The 20,943-nt window shown below is 41.3% G+C and overlaps 1 protein-coding gene across 1 annotated transcript; it reads left to right on the plus strand.

Annotated features, from left to right (window-relative positions):
• Positions 1-5,188: 5,188 nt before the first annotated feature.
• On the plus strand, positions 5,189-18,976 carry UGDH (UDP-glucose 6-dehydrogenase). The gene is made up of 12 exons (XM_084285709.1): positions 5,189-5,331; positions 5,659-5,827; positions 8,211-8,312; positions 9,611-9,811; positions 9,901-10,098; positions 10,585-10,732; positions 11,647-11,741; positions 13,594-13,724; positions 14,438-14,571; positions 15,533-15,624; positions 15,714-15,824; positions 16,487-18,976. The coding sequence occupies exons 2-12, from the start codon at positions 5,666-5,668 to the stop codon at positions 16,595-16,597; spliced, it is 1,485 nt and encodes a 494-aa protein (XP_084141835.1). The 5' UTR covers positions 5,189-5,331; positions 5,659-5,665; the 3' UTR covers positions 16,598-18,976.
• The last annotated feature ends 1,967 nt before the right edge of the window (positions 18,977-20,943 follow it).

The following is a 20,943-nucleotide window of genomic DNA, read 5'->3' on the forward strand; positions in this document are numbered from 1 at the left end:
TATCTTATATCTGACACCCCCCTGGCTGATTTGTTCTTTGGGGCTTCAGTATGTAGGAGAAAGAGATTAAGCCAAATTTGCTTTTAGCTTTTCTAAAACAGTGGATCAAACCTTTACCTATTTTATGTGAAAATTGTTAAGGCAATGGGAGAACTTGACTAAGGAAAATCCTTCAAAGAAGTAATGCTACAATATGATTTCCAGTGGGGCTATGATGAAAAGCAGTTCCCTATCTGACTTCTTATGTCCATTGCACTACTTTTAGCATTTAAAACTTCCTTATTGTCTTATTGAAACGGTTGTTATGCCTGAAATCTCCCTCCTGTTGGGAGATTATTATGCTCCATATTCATAATGGCAATTCTGCTGCCCACAGCCCTGTTTCTGAAGGAAGAGCTTTGATGTCTGCTATAATGTTTGTGGTTTTCAGAAGAACATCAGAAAAAAAAAAAAAAAAAAAAAGAGGTATTTACTAAACAATAGATAAGGCCTTCAACTGTAATCATGCCTGGGAGGAAGTGTGAATAATTTCTGTGTATACAAAGAGATTTAAATAATCTAATTAGAGGAAGGTCATATACTGGAAAACAAAACTTCGTCAGGCAATAAATAAAAGCATAGCGTTTGAAAGGACATTCTCATCAGGTTTCAGGGTGGTCTTTGATTTTTAAAGGTTATTTTAATCCTGCATGGGTTTGTGGTTTTATTTATGCTGCAGTATTGTCTGCGAGTCCAGCTGTCCAGATGTCCTATGCTCTGTAGGCAAAGGCATGCTGACCCTGACCCCAAACACACTGCATCTGGGGACAAATTTTTCAATAACTGCAGTTTGGGGGTGATGGTTGTGCACCATATCAGATTATTCATAAACAGTTTGAGCTTTTAAAAGGTCAGACCCAAGAGCAGAGTCAATGCTCTGGTGAGCAGCAGAGGCAGAGGTGAGACGAGTGCGTAGGCCGTGGCGTGCCAGGCAGAAAATGAGTTCCTCTGTCTCATCGTGACTCGTGGCTCTGCCTCTGTGCCAGGAGCTGTTATGGTTGGCTCCAAACACACGTGGGAGCGCTGGCACCCAGCTGCACGTCCTCCTCGCCAGTATCCAGAACTGCCGTATGGTTTTCGTCACGCAGCTGCGCTCCTTTTCCAGAGGAGCGCACATGCCCAGTCCCACACGCCCCTGTGTAATCTATTTAGCTGCGTCTCCTTCCTTCCTCTCGGCGTTGTGAAACACAAAGCATGGATTCAGATGCTGATCCAACAGGTCTGTGGGCAAGTCTTCTGGGTGCTCTTGTCCCTCGCTCTGGGACTGCTGCCCAATAGCTCAGATTTCTGTGTTGCATGGGGGATGTCCTCCTGGCCGGGCTGTGCGAGAAGCTAAAGCAAGGCTTTATAGACAATGGTGTTTGTTGAATCTGTGTCAGATGTCAGTGTCACACACTGGTTGCACAAACACAGCTGCCTTTAGTTAATGATCGGCTAAAACTGGCAGGGAATTAATTTGACATTAGACACTCACTATAGAAGACACAAAACTCCTTTCATATCCGAGGCTCCTTGCTTGCCTTTCCTTTCACCTCCAACATCAGGGTGCTGACCAGGAGATTACACAATCATGAACTCGTATGCTTTTTTTTTTTTTTTATACCTTCCCCTCCCCTCATCACACAAATCCTTCATAAGTCATGATTTCTCTCTCGTGTCATGGAACAGTTTGTGTATGAGAGGTGACGAGTGGCCCCTCCGCCCAGCTCTGGCATCCCCATCACCATTAGCTCCACGGCTTCTGCAGGGGCGGAGACGTGGCCTTGAGCCCACCCCACCATTTTTCACAGGAAGATAACACAGAACCAGATCTCATGCCACGGGTACATGCTCTGGCTGCTAAGCTGTTATATTAAAAGGACATTACCACTGACCAGGTCAAGTTTAGCTATGAGATAGGAAACTGATCTGAATCAGGCCTGATTAGATTGAGGCAGAGCTGAGCACACAGAGATGTGCCTTTAGGTACATAGGGAGATATATTATTAAAACTTGAGTATCTTTTCTTTTTATATACCTTTTGGAGTCCATCCCCTACCACTAGGTTATTGACTAGGTTATTCTGTCTGATGTGTATCTGTATTCTAAGACTTCCAAATACCTCTAAAAATGCCTGTTGTCCTCAAGCATGTACGTATGACTCATGGTAGTCACCAAACTCTCTTGGAAGTGGGTGCTTCCATGAAGTGCAGTGCAGGCTGTTAATATCAGGATCTGAAAAGGTGATCATGTGTACATGAGCAGTGCTGTCATAAGTGTAGATTAGTTACAGCTAAATTATTGTGCAAATGTCAGTCTTTAAAATGTAAAATCCTGAATGAATGAACAGTGACTCAGCAGTCTTATCAGTAAGATTTCTCAATTTTTGATTCCAAAATACCACACAGGAACTTAAATAAAAGGAAAAAAAAAAAAAAAAAAAGATGAAAGGATGAACACTATGGGGAAAGCTTTGACTCAGTTTGCAGGAAACTTATTTAGGATAGTGACAATCCTTCACTGATGCTGTTGTTTAACTGAATGGATGACCCACCAAGATATCTTTTCAGCAGTTAGCTAAGGGAGTATTTTAGTTTAAAACCTGCATAATATACATATTAAAATCTTAAATTACAAAGCCAGACTGGGCTACTGTGAACATCTGTTTTGACATCCTGTATAGCACAAACCACAGGATTTACATTAATTAATTCATTTTTATTTATTTTTTTTTTCACTAGAAAATGTATTTTAGAAAAGCTTTTCAGAGATGGACAATCTCTGAACTGTGTCAGTACTTATTTATTTCACTATTAGAAGACATCTGTCTTGAATCAGAATTTGTCAGGCTAAAGAAAAACATATACCTGAAACACCATCCCTCATGTTATTTGAGTTTTTACCTCTGCACTGCAAAAAGACTCACAACTTGCATATAGCCTTCAAAAAAAAACAAAACAAAACACACACACAAAAAAAAAAAAAAAAAAAAAAAAAAAGAGACAGAGCAGAATTCACACTTATTTTAAAATGTGGCCAGAAGCAAACCGGCCTCATCTGTTTTGCCTGTAGCCCGGGGCTGTGTTTCCCAAGCAGCAAGCTTCAGAAGGTTCAAAGGTATGCCCCAAAGCATTACGGAAGCTTTATTGCCTCTGTGCATTGTTGTAAAACATTCTATATACTTGTAAATGATGGGTCTGCCTGAACAAAAAATAAATAAATTAAAATTAAAAAAAAAAAAAAAAAAGAGAGAGACAAAAAAAACAACAGTAATTTAGCAGTTAGATCATTCAGTAACAAGACATTGTTACTTTCATTCCAGTGACTTCAAGCCCTGTGTTTTCCCCTTCCCAGCAGTGCCCTAACCACTAGAGTAGAGGTTACAGGGGGAAACAACAAAAGCAGTCCCCTTCCTAGGGACTTTGTAAGGACTGTGTAGTCTTGCCAAAGAAATTTCAAGATGCATGTCATCAGCAGGCAGTGTGACAATGTAGTCTATCAAGAAGGCCCTTTGCTAAGAAAAAAGTCTGGGCTCCATGACTTGCTCCAAGGACTGCATGCTGAATGTGCAGAGACCAGATGAAGTCTGGTCTAGTACAAATTCATGCATTTTTAGCTATTCTAATACAGCTATTTTAGCTATTCCAAGAGATAGATAGGCAGGGGTTTTGAAGATGATGGTATAGATAGGGCTGTTGAACTGACTCAGGAGTGAGAACTCACTGTGGTTTAATTTGCTTAGCCTAGGATTGGTCTTCCCCAGAAAAAAGGATGTGTTCAAAGTTGAGACATCTGTGCAAATTAGCAGTGAGACAAGGCATTACTTGTCTTCGCTTCAGGATAAACACAGGGAACCCTACAGCCTCGTCAGGGAGCTGTTTGGCTAACCACACTGACCCTACCAGGATCCTGCACTGGGACTAGAGCTTGAGTAGGTTCTTTCAGTCAAAACACACACATTTTGTGGTACTATTTCTAAAGGACCAGTGAGTTAGGATATGTTCTCACTTAGGTAAGCACAGAGTCTTCTAGGGAAAGAGCAGATCTTTTTTCAGAGTAAAATAGTAACACAGTAAAATATAAAACAGAAATACTGAATCCAATCTGTTTTAAACATACTTGAACATCTATGGGTGAAAATGCCATATGAGAACAAGGCAGTACTTATCAACACTGTCAGCTAGGATTTACATGTATTACCCATCTAATCTGGAAACATTTGACACAGAAACAGTGATCTCTTAAAAGCACGAAGGCTACAGTATTGCAGTTGTCACACAAAAGTAATCTTCTAAGTGACTGGGGAAGGAGGCAGGAGATTTTTCACAATCTTTCCAGTCCCAAGGTCAGACAAAGTATAACAGAAACACACAGCATTTATACAAAAGGCAAGAGTCATATCCAAGAACTTTGATACAGACGGGCACCGGATCCTTGGGCAGTGCCCAGATCATGAGAGCAAGAAAGTGCAAGCTCATTGTAGTGCCTTACTGTGGGACTTTAAACACTGGGTTTTTATTGTTAGCTGTCCACGCTTGTAACAACACTTCTTTGCTCAGAGGGCCCTGTAGTACAGGAGGGAGAAGGAATGATGAATTTATTTGGAAAGGGGTTTCCCAGGGAGGTGGCGAAGTCACGGTCCCTGAGGGCATTCAAGGGAAGGTTGGACGCGGTGCTTGGGACATGGTTTTATGGGTGACAGTGGTGTTGGGGGGTGGCTGGACCAGACGATCTTGGAGCTCTTTTCCAACTTTAATGATTCTGTGCTTCTAATTTCGTTTCCTGGTAAGCACAGACGAAGGACCAAACACGCTTCACCCTCATATTTGGCCACCAAAACGCAGCCCTTCCCTCACAACCCCCTGAGGCGGCACAAGAGGCGACCCCGGCGCCACCCCCTCCCATCGCCCCGAGCCGAGCGGAGCCCGGGGGGGGCTCGGAGCTGCCCGCAGCCCCCTCACAGCGGGGGACGGCCGCGGAGACCCCATGCGGGCCCGGGGGCCCTGCGGCCCCTCAGGGCGGGGCGGGGCGGGCTCGGCGCCTGAGGTGTCCGGAGCCCATTCGCCGGCGGGGCCAGAGGAGGGCGGGAGGAGGGAGGAGGCGGGCGGGCCCCGCTCCGCTCCGCTCCGATCTGCTCCGCCCCGGCCCCGCGGGAAGGGAGGAACCGGGGCCGGGCCTCGCTCGGCTTCCACGGCATGAAGCGGCCGCCTCAGCCCCGCGGCGGCCCTTTAAATAGCCGCCGCCCGGCTGGCAGCGGAGCGTCGCGTTGAGCTCGCCGAGCATCCATCGCCTCAGCCCCGCTGCCTGCAGGCTGTAAGTGCCGCGGCTGCCGGCCTGGCTCCCTCCCCGGGCTGCGGAGGCCGCGGCCGAGGCGCCTCTCCCCTTCCTTTCCCCTTCCCTTTCCCTCCCTCCCCGCCCCCGGCCCTTCCCCGGCTGAAGGGGGGTGTTTGTGCTGCGGGGTGGCCTCCAAAAACGCCTCCTGGGCGCTCAGGATCTGGAAGCTTTGCCTATTAATTGTGCCTCGCATTTAGGATCCAGCTGCACGGACGCGCTTCTTTGTGGCAGCCCGGCGGCGGAGCAGGGATGCTTTGAGGCTTCCTGACTCCCCGCTTCTCGCCTTTCCTCTCCCCTTCTTGCCAGAGCAATCATGTTCGAAATCAAGAAGATCTGCTGCATCGGAGCCGGCTACGTCGGGGGGCCAACCTGCAGCGTGATCGCCCAGATGTGCCCCAACATCACCGTCACCGTCGTGGACGTCAACGAGGCCAGGATCAACGCCTGGAATTCGGACACGCTCCCCATTTACGAGGTAAAGGCATCTCCCTGGCATCTCTCCTTCCAGCCAGCCCTGCGTCTGCTTCCCTTCCACCGCATGGCACTTCCTCGTGGCCCACCTCTGAAGCTCGCTCAGAGTAGCACAATGACGGCCTTCAAAATGAGCGTTCTGGAACAGCCGCTCATTCAGTCAGATTTTGGAAACAAGAATTCGGTATCTGGTGTGGGAGGGTACTTAAGCGTTATCTACCGATGGCCTAGTAATGACAAACATCACTGTTTTCCTAGTGAGTTGTGCTAAATCATGCTGACTTTCTCCTGCGATCTATTTAACCATAACGTAGTGCTCTTACTCAGTTATAGATATCTGCTGTGTTATTGCACAACATTAATGTGTAATAGTGGGTGATAAGCTTGTTCTGTTCTGAATGCTGCCAAAATCCAGCCTGTGCTGCCCATCTTAACCATGTTGTTAGATGAGGATGGTCATGTTCCTGTCTTACTTATACTATAAACCTCCAGTTTAGCCTAGGGATCTTAGGACATATTAAAATGATTTCTAAAAGCATCATACTGTTTTTTCCTTTATTACAGAAGGCCTTTAATTTGAAAGTGTAGTAAGTACTTCCCTAATGCTCAAAAGGATTTCTGCCCTTCATTCTTCTCTCTTCTTCTTTGTTTCATGAGATATAATTGTTCTAGGTTCAGGTTCCATTCTTATGTGGGAATGAAAACTTATCTCATTTGGCTCCTAATGACAAGGTGCTGTTACTAGCAGTTACTGCTTCTTCTGGCTATTAGAAGTCTTCTGAATCCTGTCTGTGCTGTAACACTTAGTTTGTAAAAGTAGTAAAAAAAATAATAGTGTGACTACGCAGAGATGAGCAGACTTCCTTTGTCAAGCATATTCAAAGGAAAATGTGTGTAATGCTCAGATTAGCAGGCAAGACTTGAAAAAAGATTACAAAAGGAAGTACTTCATTTGGTATTAACACGTAGACTACAACACTTAGAGTTTAAGTAAAAATAATCTTGGCTTTTTTTTTTTTAAAGCTAAAAGCACACACAAGAAAAAAACTAAACAGCACAACATCTGTTTCCTGGCACTGTCCTTTCCTTACAAAGAATGTATAAAAACTGCCAAGAACTAGTTCAGACAGTTGTAAATTTGAGTCATTGCACACAGAGGTTTTTGTATTTTTTATTTCATTTTTTTTTCTTCCCAGTGTCAGAAGGTACAATGAAATTCTTTCACTCCCTATGAGCTACCTCTCTATTTACATCCTAATAAAGCTATAGATGAAATATTTGATGGGTTATTCTGCCTATGTTGACCTTTCTTTTCCTTTTCAGTGAGATATCTGGTATAAAGTGAGACAGCAAAAATGCCTTGCATAAGAAAGCTTCTACTTCATTTTCCTCTCTCTCCCTACAGTGAACCTTTGCCTTCCTGGCACTTATTCAAATACCTCATGTCATGATAGGCATCTCACAAGTTAGGGACTTGATTGCCAGGTTACAGTGCGTGTGACTTTATTATCAAACAGAATATAAAGGCTTCTCTTATCTATGATAAACATATCTAAACTAAAACACTCTATAGTCCATCCTAGTACAGAGGCTTGTTCGCGTACACATGACCTGCTCCCCTTGCCTGAGTGGAGGTGTTGAGGGAAGGAAAAGTGTTCTAGCACTGTCTGTGTATCTGGAAAGAATCTCATCAGATTGTGCCCATGATTCTTCCACACTGCAGGTGTGGTTCCTGGATAAATTTAGCATTTAGTCTGGTAATCTGGTACAAATGTGTGGTAGACACAGGAGAGAAGGACAACTCCTTTTGTCAATCTGTTGCCTCTTTCATTGGATTTGAGGTTGTTAACTTAGTGTAAATTGATTCTGTGGGTTTTTCTTTGTTTGTTTGTTTTTAAATAGTGAATCAGTTTATTAGATCTGAGTTTACTTGTTTGGGAGATCATGGAATGTGTAGCTGAGGGACAAGGAGAGTTGCAAATGCTTTTTTATTCCCTGCAGCCTTGGGAATATTGTAAGACTTTGTTCTTGAATCTACTTAAAGAACCTGTAGAGTGATGTTAATTGTTGTTCATGGCAGTAGAGCTAAGCATGTGAATAACTGGAGCCTAAAACCTGTTGTGTAAATAGCAACTCAGTGTGGCTGAAATCTGAGACTGTTTTGAGTGTCTTGACTAAGAAAAGGGTTTATTTATTTTTGCCCTTGTATAAAGCTACATAAGCTTTGCTTTACATTTGACAGACTGAAAATATGCCACACTGAGCAGAAAAGTCTCTATCTGAAATTATATGCTGCCTGTTTGGGCATGTAATTCTACTGTTCTGTATGCCCCAAAAGACTAATGTACTGCATTAACCTGAACTGTTCTTTTTTCTGCTTTTTTCAGCCAGGGTTAAAAGAAGTGGTAGAGTCCTGCCGAGGAAAAAATCTCTTCTTTTCTACCAGTATTGATGATGCCATTAGAGAAGCTGACCTTGTATTTATTTCTGTAAGTTTAGGGGGTTGTGTATGTTTGTATCTTATATGTTGCTTTTTTATGTTGGGAAGAGGCCTTTGTTTTATCATATGGGTTCATTTAGTCATGTCACTGTCACAGATTTCTCCTTGTCTTTCTGCACGCTGTGGGGAAGAGCAGTAAGCTTTTTATTTTATCTTTATCTTGCACTTGGTTTCTTGTAGCCAGCAGAACACTTGGCAGGCCAACAGGCCTTAAGTCAAAATGATAATGCTGATGTTTAGCTTGGTTAAGTATTTGGGGCCCTAGAGCAGGATTTAGTGCAGATCTGTCACTGTAGTGTACTGAAGGCCATGGGAGTTCGATATGATTCTGAGACTGGGATGCAAAATCATATGCTGAGGACTGGTTACAAAGGTGACTTACTTCTAGAAGCTGTGTATTAATGGTAGGAGCTGGCAGGAATTTTCCTTAATATCCTTTAGGAGGCCCTAATATTTTTAAGCTGTTGACACCTCTAAGAAGCAGATCCAGTCAAACATTAAGCAGTGTGACCTCTCCTAGTAGAGAAGGTTGTACCCAATGCAGAGTCCAGAAGGACTGGCTTCTATTCATCTTGGTAAGCCACAGCTGAGACTTGTTACTAAAGTCCTCTTTTCTTGAGATCCTCTCTTTGTTGGGCACCTCAGTGCAGAGCTCTCCTGATAGTATTTTTCTCCATTCATGAAGACTAAAATGAATGCTACTTGGCTGGAATATTGCCACTAATACAACCCATGTGTGGCCACTTGGGTTCCTGTCACTGACTTGTAAAATCACAGCAGTTCTTGTGTTGTTGCTATTTCCTTGAGTTTCTAATAAAGACCCTATGTCTTAATCTAAACATTTTCTTTTGTGTATAAAGTGATTTTCAGCAGCTCTACACCTAGATTTAGAACCAATGCAAAGTGGGTTTAACTGCCTCACTAGATGCAAGACTCTTATAATGTGAATTTTAACACTTCCTATATTGGACAAGAAACAAAAGATGGCTGTCCGTAGCAATAAAGAAGTCATTGCTGTGTCCAGGATAGGGCCTAAGCTTCCTAGAAGCCTGCAGAGCTGTTATGAATTGCTTTTGTTTGAATAGAGGCCAGTGAGCTTACTTTGGAAGACAAGATGGGTAATTAAGAAAGCTAATAGCTGTTCATCTGATAGGGCAACTAGAGTAACTGAGGGGCAGAACCAAACTGGGTTCAGGGAAACAAAGTCTGTCCTAACACAGGACCAACTGAATAGGTGAAATTGAGAGACCTATAACGTTTCTCCTTTGCCTATGTATCTGTAACTAGGTTAACACTCCCACAAAGACCTATGGGATGGGAAAAGGCCGAGCTGCTGACCTGAAATACATTGAAGCTTGTGCTAGACGAATTGTACAAAACTCCAATGGCTACAAAATTGTCACAGAGAAGAGCACAGTGCCAGTTCGTGCTGCAGAGAGCATTCGTCGGATATTTGATGCCAATACAAAGCCTAACCTGGATTTGCAGGTAAGCATAATCTTTGAGTTATGGTTTAAGGGTGCTGGCTTTTGCTTTTTAGCTGTTCTTTATTTCGTGCTTCACCTGTGTGCTTGCAGGTGCTGTCTAACCCAGAGTTCCTCGCAGAAGGAACAGCCATCAAGGACCTGAAGAACCCAGACAGAGTGCTTATTGGTGGAGATGACTCTCCAGAGGGACAGAAAGCTGTCCGTGCCCTTTGTGCTGTTTATGAGCACTGGGTGCCCAAAGAGAAAATCCTCACCACCAACACCTGGTCATCAGAACTTTCTAAACTGGTTAGTATTACTCAGCACTTGTCTCTGTAGTGAGTGAAGGATGCAAGTGAGATGAAGCTCGTAAGCAGTTCACTGAAACTGAGTGATGTAGCTAGGAAAGACAGACAGGGTTTGGAGGACCCAGTGAATGTCAAAGGATATTCATCTTTTCCAATGATCTTGGCTGATCTAATAGACAACATCAATTTTCTATGAAATCCTTGCCTCATGTTTATTGCTGTGTTATTACTAAATAAGCCATCAGTACTGCAGAAACTGGCTACCTTCATGAAATGTTTCCAAGTCTGCAAGTTAAATATTAAATTATTCTGCTTAGATTTCAGTAATTAGCATTTATATATTAAACTGCTTATTACCATTTAGTCGCTCAACACAGCTACATAGTACTGGAGGAAGAATTACTTTAGTATCTCACTCATTGACCTGTGGGCTCTCTGGTTTCCAGAGGAATTAAATTTTCTATACTGTGTTTTTTCTTATCTACAGGCAGCTAATGCTTTCCTTGCCCAAAGAATCAGCAGCATTAACTCAATCAGTGCTCTGTGTGAAGCTACGGGGGCAGATGTTGAGGAAGTAGCAAGAGCTATTGGAACAGACCAAAGAATTGGAAATAAGTTTCTGAAAGCCAGTGTTGGTAAGTGGAAACTCTTTTTTCCTCCTTTTATTTATTATTAAATTAAATTATTAAATGGGCTTCCATTTATTACTGCAATAGGTCTACTAATAGTGCTTTGAAATACATAATCTGATAATCTAAAATCTTCTACAGCACAGAAAAATATTGCTGTGAAGTGCTAGCATAAAAACACTTTCTGTTGAAATGTCTAGGATGGAGAGTGTTCTAGACTAGGTAATGTGAAGCACAAAATCCACACAAAATAACCTTATTAAATTAACCTCTTTTAGAAATCCATGCAAGAGTGGAAGCATACAGTAAATACACTTCCAAATCGTATTTGGTTATTATAATTCATCCTACAATGTGTTGCTTCTGGAACTCTGAGCAAAGTTCTAGGAGTCAAGGATCTTTCAACTCATTATTTCAATTCTCTCTTTGCTGTGGTGATCTTCTGATTCTCAACTATGATTAAACAGTCATTTGGGGCTGTGGGGAAGGGGAAGAACCTAACCTCTGCATGCTTATTCTGAGAAATAGTCGTATGCATCTCTAGGTGGGGTGTGAGCAAACCTAGGAGCTTGTCTACCTTCTATTGATAAAAAATATCCTATTATCTAGAGACTCTTGTGATCCATTGAGGCAGGTTTAAAACTTCTACTGACTTAACGAGATCTGAAGCAGACATTAAGGCTTTTGTAACTGATGAAGTAGCTCCAGGTGTTGGACTCTCAAAGATCCCTAGGGGTTTTCGTTTGTTAGCAGTGACCAGTGACATCCTGGGCAGGGGGGTGGGGGGGGAACGGGGGGACAAACAAACACCTATAATGCTGACTGTCAATGATTGCCAAAAACTATTTGATTATAAAGACTGGGTTAGAATAGTACCTTATTAATGCAAGCCACCTTTAAAATAACCATCTTTTTTTCAGGGTTTGGAGGTAGCTGTTTTCAGAAAGATGTCTTGAATTTAGTGTACCTTTGTGAGGCACTGAACTTACCTGAAGTAGCCAGATACTGGCAACAGGTACAAGTTTCCTTTTCACTTTTTTTTTTCCATGGGGTGTTGTTTCTTCAGCTCTTGAGTATTGTCCACATGTACACTCTATAGGCTTTATTTGGAGTGATTTAACTTGTCTGAACCAAATGGATTGGGAAGCTGTTTGGAAGTAGCAATAGGAAATGCAAAGTACAAGTGTATCTGGACTCCTAGTTCTGGCTTTGCAGGAATCTATTCTCCAAAAAGTGAAAAGTATTCTTTTCTAATTATCTGAAATGTGGCTGGATGTTACTCATAACTCCTCAAACTTGTGAAGTTTAGTCATCCTTCAGTTTACTCAGCATAAGATGAAAGCAGACCATCCCTGGAGCAGTGGGAGCTGCAGGAACTAACCACAGCGACTTGATAATCTGGTGAAGAATGGTAAAACTACTAGTCTTTAAAGAGACAAGAGACAAATTGGTTTGGTTCTTTGTCCTCTGAGATCATAAGGATACTTCCCTTATGCAACCTAGCTGAAGTCTTGGCAGCCCAAATGTGTAGGAACACTTATGGCTTGCTCTGTATGGGGTTGTTTTTTAATTAGCAGTGAACCCTTTAGGCTTATGTTAACATAAATGAACTAGTTTAAAACTTTTATTGCTTTTAAGTTCTCTTACTCTGGTTTAAGAGTAGTTCTTTGCAGTGTTTCTATATGACTTAAGCTGTGGACAGATCAGACAGAAAGACTACCGTATCCTAACCCTGCAGCAGCCAAAGTGCTGTGCTCACGTAGTGTGTGTGATCCCTTACCTGCACCTTCTTCCTCAGAGCACTGTCAGCTTGCAGAGGTCCATCCACCTCAGCCCACAGTGCTCAGGTGCCCATACAATGCACATGGGCAATAAGCAGCTGTGAACCCAGTCCCTGCAGCATGAATATGGCACTGTCAGTGGACTGAAGTCTTCTTCACTTGACAACAGACATATAGAAAGAAATGTATCCCTCTTGCCCTGTCACCTGTTAGGCTTATGTTCCCCATCACCACCTTTCCCTGTTGAATAATCTCCCTGCTTTTATTTCCTTTCCTCAAAGAAACCCAGCTCACCAATATCCTTCTGTATTGTTTATACCTTATGTTGCATAACATCAGCCACCAGCTATGTTAAGCTTCTGTTAATTCCTGCTTTGAGTTGAATTATACTTTCCTATTGATTTCTGACACTTCCATGTCAGTTCATGGTAAACATTGACTAGGTGGGGAACCTGCCTTCCCTGTTCTACCAGCGATCTGGTGCCCCGTGTGTCCAAGGCTGGGGATCAAAGTTTGAAGCAGGCTGGGAGGAAAGCACTAGAGCAGCCAGGCTGAATGAACCTACTTCTGTGTAATAACAAAACCAAGACACTTTCAAGTCTAGTTTAATCACACTAGTTTTATGCACTGAAATCAGTTAAAGCGTATTTAAAAAAAAAATAAATCTAAAGTGTTCTCACAGCAAGGCAGGTAGGAAAGTATACATCTGGCAATGGGATGTCCATGTGACATTAGGTACTCCTAACACTGAAACTGTTTTCCATGTTTCTGCCCAGAATGAACAGGTAGTAACTTTTTTTTTTAACATCACAAACCAGAAAAAGCCTAGCCTTTGAACTAGCTGATACAAGATGGGGTGTGTATGTATATAAATGCATTTGTAGTCACTGATTAAAATTGTATCTATCTCAAGGTGATAAATGAACTAAACTTACCTTTGGATTATTTATGATGCTGAGTAAAAATACTTGGCTTTCTCTTTCAAGTCTCTTTTAAACTTGCATGGCTAGTTTGGCTTCGATTATTAGCAGAATCCAGTTACACGGATCCAGTTACTTTTAAACCACGATGTTTTTATAATTTCAGGTAATAGACATGAATGATTACCAGAGGCGAAGGTTTGCTTCCCGTATTATTGACAGTTTGTTCAATACTGTCACTGATAAGAAGATTGCTATTCTAGGGTTTGCATTCAAAAAGGATACTGGGGATACCAGGTAAGACAGTGAAATCAGCGTGCTAATGTGGATTCCCTACTCTTGTTACAGCTGTGCAGCTAAACCAGTTCAATTCTGTTAATGAAAACAGATCAAATATGGGATCCTTAACCTCTTTTTGAATGAACTGCTTTGTTTTATGGGTAGTGGTTCCTAAATGGGTGAGGCAACTGATTCTTGATCTCTGTAACATACCTGAATCATTCAGAAGCTAGAACAGATAACTCACTGTGTTTAGCCCTTAACTTGCACGGGGAACAATTGTTTGAGTCTGTTCTTCTCCACAGTAAAGAATGCAAATATTTTTTCAACTGACTCTAAATTGCTATTTGAAAACAAAATTTCAGCTTTGTTTCCCCAAAGATGTTTAATTCCCTCTTTCTGTAAAGGGCAGACTTGATGATAAAACTCTCCCCAACTGCACACTTATGAGAGTGATGCCTTGTTACTTATGGTCAGTAGGAGTGCTGGGGCGTACTGTCTTTCTTACATGATTCAGTGAAAGAGATGAAAGCTTTTTTTATATTTTTCTTTTGTATTATTCTTCTTGGCCTCCCTCAAGATCTTTAATTTATTGTTGGCATGGATTATCACTAAGACGTTTAATGCAAAACCATTATAAAGGCTCTGGCGTTGCATATCATGACACTTGAAGATTTGCATTATTTAGAACATAACATCAGGTTCTTCAGCTGTTTAATTCTCTTCCCTAGGGAGTCGTCCAGTATCTACATTAGCAAGTATTTAATGGATGAAGGAGCAAAGCTCCACATCTATGATCCCAAAGTACCTAAGGAACAAATCATCTTGGATCTCTCACACCCAGGTGTCTCGGAAGATAACCAAGGTAAGAATGCTCATGTAAAGTTTCCATGCACCCTGCAACAAGAAGAAACGCCCCACCCTATTCTCAAAATATGCAAGGCCTGTTTAAATACTGTGTATTCATTTCACCCTGGCAGTGATGTGCTGCTGGTTACACTTAAAGTAGAAGATTGGTGTGGTTCAGAAGATTACTGTAACGCTTCTCCCTTTGCCCTTAGCCTTTATAGGCAAAGGCTAATTCTGTTCTATTGTATCATTTCTTTTAACAAATACTCCTTTGAATATATGAAAGAGTTTTCTCTGCATAATTTAAAAGAAGAGAAAGAAGGTCCAATAGTAGGAGAGATTAGTGTTATTCTGTGAACAACTTCGTGTGCTGAGTCCTATCTTGCCTGCCCATGTAAAGCAGAAGTAAATAATTCCAGAATTCATTGTAGAGCTTTCTCCTGGGTTGTTTCTAGTGGTGAAGAGTGGCTGGAAATGACCTGTGGTGAGGAAGGTGTGTGTTATTTGACATGTCCTTGAATTTGAGGATGATGGGAGGGTTGCCTCTAGGCAGCTGCTGAGGCAGGTATGATAAAGGCAGCCTTTAGTGTATGCAATGTGACATGTGTTTTCTAGTGCGAAGTGAGCATTGAACAGCAACTGTGGTGTGCTGGTGTTGTACAGATGCCAACCTTTGAGAGTTGGCATCTGACCAGTTGATAGCAACTTCCAGTTCTAGAAATGCTCCTGACTGTGTTTAAATCAAATTTGAGTGCTTAATTTCAAACATCAAAATACCAGATTCTCTTTGGACACCAGATATAAATGTAACGAAAGCAGCTTGCAACTTTGTTATTATTTAATGACATAAGACATCTCTAGATAAGTGACCCAAAACTCACCTTGTTTGAGTAGGGTGACAAAGACTCTCTTTCCATGAGTGCACCAGATTGCCACAGATGTGTGCAGAACAAAACTTTATTTTCCTTCTGTTACAGTGTCTCGGCTGGTGACTATAAGTAAAGATCCTTATGAAGCCTGTGATGGTGCTCATGCCCTTGTAATTTGCACTGAATGGGACATGTTTAAGGTAAAAATATCATCTTTAAACTTAACTAAGGGAAAATAAACAGTGTCAAGCTACATACTTATTCTGTATGCTTTAATTGCTTTTTACAGGAGCTGGATTATGAACGTATTCACAAGAAGATGCTGAAGCCTGCATTTATCTTTGATGGTAGGAGAGTTCTTGATGATCTTCATAATGAGCTGCAAGTCATTGGCTTCCAGGTAACCAGCTGGGTGATGCTTCTGGGGTTTTTCTTCTGCTTCTGCACAGTGAAATGATGGAATAGCAAGGGGGGGAGGGTAGGAGAAACTGTTCTCTTCAGGAGAGGCTTTAAATTTAAATCAATCTGTACTTAAGTCTCTGTTCACTAGTGCGCTTTTCCTCCAGTACCTTTCTGGTCCTTTGAAAACTCATACTCCTAAACACCAAGCTATGTTAGACTCTGCCATCAACATTCAACAGTATAAGCACGCCTTGAAAAATGTCTAGTAGAGACAGAATTTGTGACAGCACAGTGACTACTTCTATCATGGCCATAGACTTTCCCTCTTGATATCTTTTCCTTTTTTATTGAACTGATAGTCTTATGGAAGATAAGGCACACAAATGCTTAAATTTGCAGGATGCAGCTCTTTAGATATGTGAAGTGGGAACCCCTGAAAGGCTTTTTCTTTTCTTTTAACTTTTTGCACTTTTATTTTCAGCCTCTGTATTAATACTTCCATTAACTGTCCCTGGGCACACTGCTTTATAGCTTCTACTATGCTAGTGTTCATCAAATGTAGTCATCACCCTGGCTTTAGTTTTTGTATTCCTCATGATTCTGCCTATATGACTCTGCTACTTTGCTGTGCTCACTTGCTAAATGTGCTTTCTCTTTCAGATTGAAACAATTGGGAAGAAGGTGTCAGCCAAAAGAATCCCTTTCGCTTCTTCTTGTGAAATTCCCAAGTTCAGCCTGCAGGACCCACCTGTCAAAAAGCCTAGAGTATAATGTTTAGTAGGTACTAAAGGAACTATGTGGACCTTCTTAAGGATAATAACTGTAAGCCTATGCTTTTTTAAGGAAAAATATTTTTCATAAACTAAAAGCAATTTTACACTAGAAATGGTACCCGGTACATGTGAATTCAGTCTATTTTCAAATCTCTATTTTTATAGCAATTTTTTGGTTACTGATGATGGTACTGACCTGTTTTTAATAATGAAACAACCTTTTAAGTGGAAAAGTTACCATCAAACTGCAAATTTTTGCTTCCAGAAATGTTCCTAAATTGCACTTTAAATGTTTCAAGTGATGTGAGGGGGAGAAAAAAATGGAACATCTTCTTACTTCAGTCCAGTTGTAGATAGTGATCAGGAACTTTGGCCTCGCTTTTTAAAATTTTCCTCTGGGGTTAACTCTTTCCCCTGTTGAATGCCTGCTTTAAATGGCAGTGGAGTCAAATTTGCTTAGAACTCCTCTCTTAATAGGTTTGGGTTGAGCCCTAACCCAGAGCTGACTGCAGCTGTAATGCCCTGATCCTGACTGGGATCAACGGGCACAGGTGTGGTCTGAGCCGCGTCTGTTGGGAGGCCAGGTAGTTTTGCAGACATCTATCATGTCATTGGCAGTGGACTAGCAGCCATGAACTGATCCACTGGTAAATCTCGCTTGTGATTCTTGGTTGTCTTGCCTACATTCCATGTGCAGCACGTAAATTATTGAGTTAATCAGATTCCTGGGGCAAGTTTTTCCTCGGTTACCACAATACAACCCATCTTCAGCAGAGGAGCATTCTGCTTGCTGCTTGTCTGAACGTTGAATTTAAGCAGAATTACCTTAATCCAGTATCAGCCCAAGCAGAAAGCAAATGGTAGCTTCAAAGCTACCTGATGGTTATTTTTTTTTCCCGTCCTTTCTGCTTATACTTCAACTGAAAGCAGCTTTCTTAATGAATCTGCAAAACTTATCCTCTGCTGTTCAGAAAATAAAAATGCAGCCCCATATGTTAGTCAGCTTTCTACCTCATTTAATTAGCAGGAATTAATGGTTCCTATGTATCTTGATACTTTTGCCTTTATTTTTACTTGTTTTTATTCTCAATTGGCCAGTGCTATTAAAATCCTTGAGATTATGAAGTTTGTGTTTGGCTTGTTGCATGGGGTTGTGAAAAGGAGTGCAGTTCTAGAGAAGGATGACCATGAACCGGTTTCGAACTAGAAGGCATATAGAAGTCTTAGCTGAATAATAGTAGTGTTGGGATGTCTTTTTAAAAAATAAATAAATCCTGTAACTAGTCACAGAACACCTCCTGGTTTTATTCAACAGCTGTGCCTTCAAGTGTGCTATGTCAATAGTTGTACTGGGAGCACAAGATCAGCGACTTGGTGATGAGTCCTGTCATTGTAACTCTTCACCCACAGCAATGCAGATGCAATGTGAGCTTTAGGACAGATCTTTGAAGACCTCAGGAATTTCTACACCAAACTGAGGAGACAATGCAAGGCAGTGTTATCTGCTCTGGTGGCAATAGCTGTACTCCTGTGCCAGATGCCCTCAGATCCTGTACCTCAATGGCTTCTAGAGGAGGACTTGCTAAGTAGCAATTGTTCAGTGCTTTGGGCAAATGTGCCTCGAGCTTTTTGCTTATCACAAGACTCTTGTTTGAATATGTTATAAGATAGCCAAAAAGAGTGGAAATTATGGGAGCTTAAACTCCAACTATCTTCCATCAGGACATCTTTTCTTCCTGATTCATTAGTGCTGCTTTCATGCAACACCCAGAGAGCAAGGACAACCCTGTGGTACCGTTGTGGTCTGTGTAGCTGTAATCTCAAAGGGTGTGATTTCCCCTTTTGCAGGCAGACACCTTCTGGGCTTCCCCCAGCAGTACCAGAGGGCAAGCCAGTAACTTCTCCTTGGGCATTAAGAGGTTTGAAGTAGAAACATGAAACACTTAAAAACTTCCTCTGTGAAAATCACACTAATCTGTGGGATGACTCTAAACCGGGGAGTGGCAGATGGCTTTCTGAGGATCACTAGGTAGTGACTGGTACTGGTGTTTCTCTTGCTTTCTTCAGTCAACTTTTTTCATCTGCTGCATTCCTTCAGCGGGACACTGGGCTTGTGGGATGAGTCAGGTCTAGCAATCTGAACAGCTGGTGGTGCATGCCTTCAGGATACCAAATACCTTGCATATATGCAAGAGAACCTTGCCACATGCCAAAAGAAACACGTTCAGAAGCTTTTGCAGCACTGTGAATAACTGGTTATCCTCTTCAGAGTACGGTTGCCAGGGAAATAGAGTTGGAGATGACTTGTTCCTGCTTCGAAGGGTTTGTGCTCACAAGTAATGCATGAGGTGGTTCTTAATACGATTGAGTCTGTGTCTATGGGATATTAGAGCATGTAACTCTTGATGAGAATTGTATAATATGAGTAATAAGACTTCTGTGCTCTGTTTTTTGATTTTTTTAAAAAATAAAATACAATCCAACATTAATGTGGCTTTCCATCGCAAAAGCGTGACTGTAACAGCTGAAGCAAATGTGGTTTAATGCAAGCCTACTAACAGCATATGGACTGCACGTATGCACGGCCTTACTCAACATGTACTTAGACAAATCCATGTGCCAGACAAGATGTACTGCTTTTTCTTCTGTATGTATTTAGCTCTTAGTCCAGCTAAAACTAGTCTGGTTCCTGGCATGAGGTAGTCAAGAATACTGCAAGTGAATAGAACAAACACATTTCTGACCAAGCCAGGAATAGTTAGAGGAAAACTTTCCTAGCAGCTAATAACTTCATAACTCTCTTCATCCCTTAAAGTTCTTCTGTTGGAGGTGATCTAGAATTTATAGTATTCTATAATCTTGCTCAACAACTCAAACTTTAAATGAATTGTAAAAATAATGCAGGAAGTAATGGGCTACCTATCATTGCTTAGTGTCATTTTTAATTACTTTTTTTCCCCTCCCGATTCCAAGCTGAGAGTTTTTACTGCAAGTTGATCATTATCTTTAATAAGAGCTTGTCCCATGTTATAGTAAAGAAACATACTTTTTTAATTTTTATGTAAAGGGGACAGCAGTATTATTCCCTGATCAAGTAGGGGGGAAAAAAATTAAAACTATTCTTAAATGAACATCTGCTTTGTTGATTTAACCTAGAGACTCTAAGTCACACATGCAGCAATTCTCCAGTCAGCTGCATAAGATTTAATTATGCTTCACACATTGTAGTAGACTGATATAATGATGCTAAAAAAAAAAGCTATTCTCTTAAAGAATCTGTGTTGATTTGAGATCATATTCCCAAAAGTGTTTATTTTCCTGCTTGTGAGGAAAATTATTGTTGTTATAATACTTTATGGCTGTTTTGTGAAACGCTGACAGAAGGAAGAGAGTGACATACTGAAAGAAAATGTCACTAACCATGAAACTTCATCAGAAACAAAATTGGAAGAGTTGTGAGTTCTTGGAATATTTGGTGCCTTTAAATATGTAGTTATAGAAAAAAAATGGACAATAGAGAAGAAAGATGGTTGTAAAACCAGTTTCTCGACTAGGAAAATAATTCTAAGACTTGTCATTTCTATTGCACAAGTTGTCAGAGGTTTTAAAGACTAATTATATTTTTTCTGTTTTGTATACTCGCTTATAAAGTCAAAACGGCTCTGCTTTCTATAGAAACCATAGGAAAACATTAGAAAATAGAGAAAATAGTTTACATAGCTTGTGTATCTTGCTGCTTCCTGTCAGACAGATGTGTAAAAGCATGAGATCATCTGAACCACCCATGGGCAGTTCATAAAAATACTTCTAACATGAAATAACATTACTGGGTTTAGAGGAGCATTATTTCTCTCACTAGGGGAAAAAAAAAGTCATGGATAATTATTGTGCCATGTCCTCTTATCAGCTTTAAAATAGCTGTGTGGCTCAGATTTCCTTTTTCTATTTTTCTGGTGTCAATATGCTGAAAGAGTACTAAGTTGACAAAAGCTACAGAAATTCTCTTAAATGTGCTCTATAGGCAAGCCAACAACATTATTCACAGCAGGACCTCTACTAAAGGCTGGCAGCTGTTAAATGTGGGTATCCTGGTGGTGTGGATGGAGTATTCAGTTTCCTTACCGCAGTGATAACCTTCCCCTGCTCTGGTAGTTGGTGTATTTCAGCTGGCCGTGCTCAAAGTGTGCTTGGTCTTTCCAAGACTAATGGGCAGGCAGTTTTATTATAATTCACGTTTTTTTTTTGCCATTACAACATGTAGCTATTACTACGTTCTTTATGACCCAGGTATGTCTCCCCTTAATTTACGCTACCATTATATTGTTTAATTAATACTGCCTAAAG

This window comes from Netta rufina, assembly GCF_964035555.1.
Source record: "Netta rufina genome assembly, chromosome: 4".
NCBI lineage: Eukaryota > Metazoa > Chordata > Aves > Anseriformes > Anatidae > Netta > Netta rufina.

Excerpts from the sequence above, each read along its gene's own strand:
- UGDH (XM_084285709.1), top strand. The coding sequence starts at position 5,666 with ATGTTCGAAATCAAGAAGATCTGCTGCATCGGAGCCGGCTACGTCGGG. Across the intron at positions 9,812-9,900 it reads AGCCTAACCTGGATTTGCAG|GTGCTGTCTAACCCAGAGTT; the intron begins GTAAGCATAATC and ends GTGTGCTTGCAG. Across the intron at positions 15,625-15,713 it reads CTGAATGGGACATGTTTAAG|GAGCTGGATTATGAACGTAT; the intron begins GTAAAAATATCA and ends TGCTTTTTACAG.